Source organism: Nothoprocta perdicaria, unplaced genomic scaffold (assembly GCF_003342845.1).
Source record: "Nothoprocta perdicaria isolate Ctin4 unplaced genomic scaffold, notPer1 scaffold_14, whole genome shotgun sequence".
In the NCBI taxonomy this organism is placed as follows: Eukaryota; Metazoa; Chordata; class Aves; order Tinamiformes; family Tinamidae; genus Nothoprocta; species Nothoprocta perdicaria.
This window is the reverse complement of record NW_020454538.1, coordinates 3904757-3914003: the sequence shown is the minus strand read 5'-3', so window position 1 is coordinate 3914003 and position 9247 is coordinate 3904757. Positions and strand designations below refer to the sequence as shown.

The following is a 9247-nucleotide window of genomic DNA, read 5'->3' as shown; positions in this document are numbered from 1 at the left end:
CAGGCGGAAGAGCGAAGCAGCCGCCACCGCCACGGTTGTGCCCGGCGCTCCGTGGGGTTATATGCACCTGGCCGCGTTACTGCTCGCCCTGGAGAAGGGAGAGAAGGGCCCGCAGGACTCCGCCATGTGCTCGGTGAGCGAGGCCAGCAGCACGGACCCCTTGGTGCTCCGCTTCAAGCAGGTGGAGGAGACGCTGGAGAAGCTGCACCGCGAGAACCGCAGCCTGAAGAGCAAAGTGCCGCGCTACAACGCGCTCTGCACGCTCTACCACGAGTCGGCCCAGCAGCTGAAGCAGCTGCAGCTGCAGCTGGCCGCCAAGGAGGCCACGATCCGCGAGCTGAGGAGCGGCGCGGCCCGGCAGCCGGGCGAGGCGGCGGCGGCCGAGCCCGCGCGCTCGCTCGTCGAGAGCCTCGTGGAGCAGCTGGGCCAGGCGCGGCAGCAGCTCCGCGAGAGCGAGCGGCGCGCGGCGCAGCGCGAGGACGCCCTGCGGCAGGTGAGGCGGGCTCGCGCCGCGCCGCGGGGCCGAGCGGGGCCACCGGGAGCCGGCGCCACGCGCGGAGCGGGGCCCGACACGGGCTGCGCCCCGAGCGCCTCCGCCATGCCCGGCACAACCGCTTTGCAGCGCGCTAGGCTCAGTAACCTAAGGATTACCTAGCCCGGTAATCCGTATGCAGCTGCCAAGACGGAGCTTACCCTGGCCCTGCAAGCGTCACAGGACTATTTTTTCCACAAGCAGCTGCAGAAAATAGGCAGCAAAGATTATATTCACAAGTTCCATATTGCTTCTATCTGATCAAGAGGAAGCTTTATTTTAATGTAACTTTTTCTCATATGATAAAAAAATTTCAACTTTTTTTTCCTATTAGAATAGAATTCTTTTTTAAGATCACCCTTTTAAAAAGGGTTTTCTTGCATTATTGCTAAAATAGCAGTCTGGTACTTGGAGAAGTTATTGGCAAGTCTAGATTGGGAGGCGGTGGATTAGGAGAATAGAATGTTTTTGTGATAGAAAATAGTCTAAAGTCTGTGTCCTCTCCCATCCCCCCAACCATTACTTTTGGTGCTGTTATGACTTTCCTGTGTTCAGTCTGAGATGCTTAAAGAATTTTAAAGCATTTCTTTCCATATGAAGCTGCAGAAAGAAATTCCCAACCCGAAAAGTTGTCCTTAAAATTGAAACAAGCGTTCTCGTCATAAGTAGTCTCTTGGCCTACTGCTTATACAAATCACTTTCCACATATGACACTTGCCTAAAATACATTTAAATAAGTGCAGGTCTGGAGATCTGTAACAACAGAAGCTTATGGAGAGTGCAGACAGAGCAAACCTGGGTATCGGAGGGTGTTCTCATCGGTGCAGGGGCAGTGTCACAGGGGTTGCAGGTACCAGCTCCGTTGCTCCTCGTGACATCGTGCAGCACCAGCTGTATTTTTGAGACTGTCAAGTACAGCTCATGCTGGACAAGCTGGGGGCTGCCTTGCTGGAGGTGCTGCTGCATGACTTGGCATTGCAGCCTGATTGCACCGCGCTCCCCAAGCAAACTGGGTCCTTCTCCCACTCCTGGTGTTGAGCAGGTGACCCTACAGAGCCCCCCTTTGAATGAGGGAGACCCCCCTCCTGTGTTTTGGAGACAGTTACAGACAGAATAGAGTTACCACCACCACAAAGACACTGTTTTGTGTTTGCCTGTCCTTACCACTCATCCTTTCCTCAGTGGAAAAGTCTTGTGTGCGCCGGCTCTGATTTGTCCTCGTCACAGGGCCAGTGAATGCTCCCTTAGTCTCTGGTAGCGTGGCTTTTCAGCTCCCATTTTTGAGGTCTGCTACTTGGTGATTTGGAATACAGGGTTGCAAGCCTTTCTCAGCCTCTGCAATCCTTCCTTTCAAACTCCTGTTTCCTGTAAACTGCTGCATATATTTTACATAACATCCTCCTAATTTTTTGCTTTTGTAATTTTTTTATTAATATTATTTCTTGATTCTACTGACTTGCAAGTGCTCACATGGCTGCTGGAGCACTTCTTGATTGGCAGAGAGCGTAGGAGCAATTTGGAATTATTTGGTCTTGCATATGCTTCACCTTTGGGTTCACTTCAGTTTTAAACAACTTCCTCTCCCCCTAATGTTTAGGAAGTGCAGCAGTTAAATCAGCAACTAGAGGAGAAAAACGGAGAGATCCAGCAGATGATAAATCAGCCTCCGTATGAAAAGGAGAGGGAAATCTTACGGCTCCAGAAGAGCTTGGCGGAGAGGGAGAAGGCACAGGCCACGAGCGAGGTCCTGTGCCGGTCACTCACGGACGAGGCGCAGCAGCTTCAGCGCAGGCTGGCATCCACAGCAGAGATGTGCCAGCACCTGGCAAGGCGCCTGGAAGAGAAGCAAAGAAGAGAGAAGAGGGATTCGGGTGATCCGATGCCCGCTGAAAGATCTAGTCAGGTATTCTTGCTATGATTTTTGCAATTATTATTGACTTCCGAAGTGTTGATGGCAATGTGACAGTAGTAGATGAGGAACAATCAGAAACATCTCTCAGTAATTTCACATGTGATTAAAAGAATATGTTCTACATAGCTTTGAACATTACAAATTGAGAATGAAGCTGTTGTCAGTCCCTTACATTTTGGCCATCTCCTTTATCCTTATCCAAGCATCAGAGCTTGGAGAGGAGAGAGCCATTGCAGCAGTTCTCTGCATGGGCTGCAGACAGTAACAGCACTAGATGGTGCTGTGCTTTACCTCTCTTAAAAGCCTTATAAACAAGCCAGCACAAAGCAAATCATCAGCGTTTTAAACCAGGGTTTGTGTTAAGGGCTCTGTGTCCTGCCATCTTCTCAGGTCAGGATTTGGCTTTGCATCTATAGTACAGACCTGCAGAAGAGCTCTTTAGGAAAGAGCTGGCAAAGGAATCTTATCCATTTCTTTTCTGCTCTGTGTATTTCTATATATCTCCCCTGTCCCCCCACCTTTACCCTCATGGTCTCTCCCTGAAACATGCTGCTTCCCTGCATCAGGGATGTTAGACAAATGGCTTCATGCTAGTAAATAACAGAAACGCCACCCAAGCCTTGCTAATGGCAGCTAGCTTTGCATCACCATTGCCTTAGCTGAAGCTTTTCAATGTAGGGTAGAAACGGCTCTTTTCAAGAGGGAACGTGTTGTTCCAGGAATTCTGGTGTTATATAATTCGGGATAATACCACAAGGAAATGACATCAGAGGTGCTGCCTCCAGGATCAGATAGGAGCACAGAGTGTTGCAACTAGTTCTCAGAGAAGAATTTGCAGTCTTGGCCCTCTCAGCTACACAGCAGCAATGCTGTGTTTTGGATGACTGCTCATTCATGCTTTTCTGAACAGTAAACATGGGTCTGATGGTTTTGTAAAAACATTTTAGGAACATTACCAAAGAAAGATGGTATACCTACGTGAGAGTTGCCTGTAAGATGGACGTAGAAGCTGAGTAGGTAGAAGAAGAAAAAATTACTTTTTAAAGGGATTTGAAACTTTTAGTACTATCATATTCTAAGTGCATTTAATAGACAGGAAACTTGATTGACTTTGATACATGTAATAAGTAGCAAACTCTGTACAGTGGGGACTTCCCTTTTGAAGAAGAGAAATTTCAGATGCAATTACTAGTTGATTCTTGGGAATTTTGTACAAAAACGTTTTAAATTACTCATGTACCCTGGGTTTTTCTTCAAGCAGATGTCACTTTTTTCTCTCTTTTTTTTTTTTTTTTAAAGGTATCCTTTTAGTCAATTACATAGCAAGCCAAGTTTTTTTTTTCTTTTTACTAACCTCTTTGTAGCAATGGCCAAAATCAAAAACAGTAATAACAAAGTGAGGTAGAGGCATTTCTGTGGCATGGTCATGTATTCCTCTACTCCAGAGAAGCATTTTCCTGGGAGTTCTTATTAAACTCTCAAACACTGCTCTCATCAGCACGAACCCTCATGCATATAAAGTATGTGGTATTTTTTGTTAACTTTAGTAGACTCAGAGTTTGGCCAGATGGTCATGTTTTTGTGACACCACGTAGACGTACTAAAAAAAATACCATGGTGGTAAAAACCTGAGTACATTTCTGTGCTTATTATTAAAAAAACAAGCAGCCTAACTCTAGGCAAGGCTATGTCTTACTATATAGCATATTTCTATACTATATAGAAACAAATGGAACTAGATGTCTTTATTTCACTGATATTAGAGGAATAAAGCAATGAATACTTTCAGCTTAACAGCGTATTTAAGTAATATTATATCCTCTTTATCTGAAAATTATAGCTGTTAAACGACGAAACTTCACTTCAAGCCCTTATCGCCAAACTACAAGATGAAAACAGGATGTTAAAACACAAAGTGGCTCACGTGAGTACTTTCGTTTTGTACAAGATGGAGTATTTTGAATTACATTAGATCAAGCAGGCCTCACCTATTCCAAACTTGAGCAAATGGCAAGTTCATTGCAGTCTGATAGATTTAGTCTTTTGAACATGACATGTGCTCTGTTCCTTTGGCTAAAAGTAGATCCCTCCCCCACTTTTTTTTTCCTCTGTACATTTTCTTGTTGCTCCTAATCCACTGCAAAAAAAGAGGTAGGTGGAGGCTGCTCTCCCCTCCTTTTTGTGCCTCTGCAGTTTCCTAACCCAGAGGAGCACTGTGTCTAGGGTGACTGCAACCTCTCCATTTGTTTTATATGATACTCTCCTAATCGACTGGCACATGGGGAGGGCTGCCAGCAAAGACACAACCCCTTATGGCACCATCATCTTCCACTCCCTGGTAACTCACCTACACCTGTGGATCAACACTTTATTTTTAAAGAATTTTAGCCCTGATTGAAGTTTCTGTGCAAGCTCCAAAGGCTGTGACTTCCTGTTGTGACTTTCCTGGGTAATCTTTCAGGTGGAAGACTTAAATGCCAAATGGCAGAAATACGATGCCAGCAGGGACGAGTATGTGAAGCGACTGCACGTGCAGCTGAAGGACCTGAAGTCGCAGCTGGAGCACCAGCAGGGCCTCACGTCCACGCACACGAGCACCGAGCGGATGCAGAAGGAGATAGTGCGGCTCAACAAGCTCCTGGAGGAGAAAATGAATGAGTGTGTAAAAGCAAAGAAAGAATTAGAGGATGTGAAGAAGGCTAGCGAAGGAGACAACGAGCGCATACAGATGCTGGAGCAACAGGTCATTAAGTTTCTCTTCCTAGAGATGGGAATTCTTTAGTTTTTCTCAAAATGATGACTGAAGGGGGAAACTGAAGCTGCTGTTGTTGTGTTAGTCTCAGCCATGTTGGCTATATGGCTTCTGAAAATCGCAGTTTAGAAAAAGTCTAATACTTAACAGATTCCTTATCCTTCTGATGTCTTCTAATCAAAAATACTGAATATAAAGATTAAAAAAATGCAAATACTTTGTAAAGCACAGACATGATAGACAAGATAATATTGAGAATTTAGGAGTAAATACTTGCAAACAAATCACAACCTGAAATGTGTCAGGCTTCTTCTATACCTTCCCCCTCCCCCCCCAAAAAAAACCCCAACCTAACATAATTATTAATTTTCCAGGTCCTAGTTTATAAAGATGATTTTACATCTGAGAGATCAGACAGAGAGCGAGCACAGACTAAAATACAAGAGCTTAAAGCAGAAGTTGCTTGTCTGCAACACCAGCTAACGAGAAGACAGGTAAGAAAAGTGACGTAACAGATTTTTAATAAAAAAAAGTTACATTTTAGTTCTGAATCTTGTGGTTATTTTTAATGATTTAAAATATCCTTAAATATTAGTACTTCTAAAATCAATTGAATTTGCAGCTTTTATTTCATAATTAGAATTCAAATGGAGATGCTTCCTGATATGTATGTATGTGTGTGTATGTACACCCTCTATTATATATGTATATATAATATAAAAAATGTAGTATCTATATAATGTCATTTCCCAGTTTCTTTCCTTTGTGTGCTGGATCAGTGTAGGAAGAGAGGGTTCTCAGAATGAATAGTAGGACAACTAGACAATCTGGAGTCTCCTTCTCTGGAGGTCTCCCAAACCCAGCTGGATGCCGCGCTGAGCTCCGTGCTCTGGGTATCCTGCTGGAGCAGGGGCTTGGACTGGATAATCTCTAGAGGTCCCTTCCAACCTCAACTATTCTGTGATCTTTCAAGGAGCTTATTAACCATCCACCCCCTGTATTTACAAGGCTGCTTCAATAAATCTGCAGAAACTAATGCAAGTTTTCTAAATCTTCAGATAAAATATTATCAACATTCCAGATAAAAATGTTAAAATATTCTGTTTAAAAAAAGAAACAAAAAGATGAAGAGCTGCTCTTTCTCCTTCTAGGACTCAAGAGACACAACTAGTAATTTCCGAGTTCACCTTGGCAACCATAAGCACCTGCACGTCCAGACCAATGTGGAACATCCACGAGGCAGCAGCCCAGGCAAGAGGAGAGCAGCCTCTCAGTCGGAGCCAGCTTCTCCGCTGGCCAACGATGGGAATGCAGGCTCTGAGGACAGAGCGCAGGGTGAACTTCGGTGTCCTCATTGCATGAGGTTCTTCAGCGATGAACTCAGTGAGGAATTCCTCAAGCACGTTGCTGAGTGTTGCCAGTGACCAGTGTTGCCAGTGATGGATGGGAGGAGTGCAACTTAATCACTACTTTCTACAAAGTAAAACTTGGCTCTATCCATACCTCCTGCAGTCCTAAAACTGCCATTCAAATGGACAATGCCCAGGAAGCGGTATCTACCTCTTACTCCATTTCACTTTCTCTTGGACTGTATGACAGACTTCAAGATAAAGCAAACTTTCATGAAGATATATATATAATATATATTTTTAACAACTACAAAGAGCAAAGCAAACATAATGCCAATTGTGCGACAAATCAAAGAAGAAACTTAGCATCAGTGCAGGTCTAATTCTTTGAAGCAGTCTGAAAACTTGTGAAAATCACTGAGCTTCAACTATCATTCCTTTTTCAAAGATGGAAAGATGCTGCCTGAAGAATTGGGGAGGAGGAACAATTTGGCAATAGGTAGCAGGAAAAAATACTTTGCTTTATCTAAATTAAAATTGAACACTTGAATATCTAAAAACCCTTTTCAATTGAAAATGGGAGAAGTGAGAGAAATACAAATGAGTCATTTATTACCTAAAACTACCTTATCTTTTTGCACAGAAACTATGCACAGGGATATTTATTTTTTTCTGTGCCGTAAATATTTTACATATTTGTAAATGTGTATTTGTGTAATTATATTCAAAATTTATAATGGCACAATGATTATTTTTATAATAAAAGTGACAGTGCAGTAGCTTTACTGCATTGGTAGAGTATCAAAGACATTTCTTTTTGTGGAATTATTAAATGTAAAATAGTCCAAGTAACTACGCTTAAGGGTTTACTAAATGTCAGGGTTTCAGATATGAGTTATTCCATTACTTCACTAACAACCCCTCTCTCAGACTGTTTTCAAGTAACAGGGTGAAAATCATTCCTCAGTTATGAAAGGAAGAATGACCTTTCAGATACTGCGTGGCAGGGTAGGGTGTTCCTGTGTATTTGTCTACACCACAGCTAGCTGAGGTTTATTTTTATCCTCTCTACAGTGGAAATAACTTAAACTACCAGAAGAGCAGTTTGAGACATATTAGTGGGTAAAATGTCTTCTTTTTTTTTTTTTCCACCCTTGACTCCAGGTGTTTCTCAGAGCTGGGGTTAAGGATAGTGCATAAACAAAGTAAAGGCCTGCTCTAACCACAACCTTTTAAGTTTAAGGAGTTTACTTTTTATAACAGCACCTCTGTCCTTCCTGCTTCACTTACTTTCCAGTTCTGTACTAAACCGTCTTTCTTAAAGGTGTTCTTTAAGATGCTTTCTTTTTCTTTTACTGATTTGAGATGATCAGTTTATGTCATTCAGAAGCCCAAGCCTGCACCAGCTTTCCAGGCACATGAATCCCATAGGTGCACTTGGACAGACTAACCTATAACTCTTTCTTTGATAGATATGCAAGTATCAGGTATGTAAATGTGCAGCACCCAGTAAGAAGTTCACAGTAAGATATTCTTCTGGTTTTATGACCTGTGAGTTCCCCTATCACAGTATGGATGAGAATCCAAATCTCAGGAAAGGAGGGCATTCTTTAATGCATGGAAACTGTCTGGATCTGCACAGAGAACCATTCTGGACCAAGAGATGGAAGCTGATGATGTTATAGATCAAGCACACAGTGAAATGCATCTCCTATCACCTTGCCTTCTAAAGGAGTACAATAAGTAAAGAAGTAGAAAAAATTTAGAGCAGATCTTTGATTTTTTCATTACAAAAATACTTCACTTCCCAGGGCTATTTTAATGTACCCTTTCCCATTGGTATGTCCCTTCCCCTTTACAAGCCATTTCAAGCTCGTAAAAAGTCTTATCTAGTCATTACTGTCTTTGCACTAACCTAGAAAGCAGTTACACGTGTATCTAATTAGTATGGTCTTTGTATTAACCTAGAAAGCAGTTACACATGACTGTGAAAGAACTGTAAGTGTCTCTAAATCTTTTCTTTCCTTCCCACCCCGCCCCCCCCTTTAATAGATACAAAACTCTTCTGGGGCCTGCAGAAGAATTTCTGCATTTTTATATGCAGAAATATGTCTCAAAATATTAAGAAATGCCAAGACATTATGATCAGGCAAGCCTTTCCTTAGAAGTTCTCCCTCTTTAAATTATCTTTCTCAAGTTGTACTTTCCAAAACACTGTGAGTTCAAAGCCAAGCCAAGCCCAGGGAATGCCTAGGGGCTACCTTCTCGCAAGTGGTCTTCAGCCCACCCAGTGTCCAACACGGGCAAACTGGTCCTCATCAGTCCTGGGTCTAATTATATTTCCATTGGGATGGATTAAATGCTATTTGTTAATAATGCCAGGACATGCTGGATGCCTACAGAGGTGGGGCTGTAGCACATACCACCACAGCAGCTGCAGGCAAGACTGACCTGTTGAATCACAGAAAACATAACCTGAGAAACCCCAGGAGATCCTTTAATCCCTATATCCAGCCTTAAGGGACAGGAGATAACAGTAATGGCAAAGGCAGGACAGACCTACAGAGCCTACAGCTTCAAACGCTTTTCTAGTCTGCTGCAGCTTGCAGGGCAACGTTTGCTTCCTTCTCCAGAGATTTAAGACCCTATCTTTTTGAATACATCTTCAATAATGTCTACAGATTAAGTGCACACTAATAATA

General features: G+C 43.0%; 1 protein-coding gene across 1 annotated transcript; it reads left to right on the top strand.

Annotated features, from left to right (window-relative positions):
- The first annotated feature begins 124 nt into the window (after positions 1-124).
- Positions 125-7202, top strand: TNIP2 (TNFAIP3 interacting protein 2). The gene is made up of 6 exons (XM_026034153.1): positions 125-493; positions 2130-2435; positions 4285-4368; positions 4906-5187; positions 5571-5690; positions 6348-7202. Exons 1-6 carry the CDS (start codon positions 125-127, stop codon positions 6618-6620), a joined length of 1434 nt encoding a protein of 477 aa, XP_025889938.1. The 3' UTR covers positions 6621-7202.
- The last annotated feature ends 2045 nt before the right edge of the window (positions 7203-9247 follow it).

Coding starts and splice junctions, on each gene's coding strand:
- TNIP2 (XM_026034153.1), top strand. CDS start 125: ATGTGCTCGGTGAGCGAGGCCAGCAGCACGGACCCCTTGGTGCTCCGC. Junction 494..2,129: donor GCGAGGACGCCCTGCGGCAG/GTGAGGCGGGCT, acceptor CCTAATGTTTAG/GAAGTGCAGCAGTTAAATCA. Junction 5,691..6,347: donor ACCAGCTAACGAGAAGACAG/GTAAGAAAAGTG, acceptor TTCTCCTTCTAG/GACTCAAGAGACACAACTAG.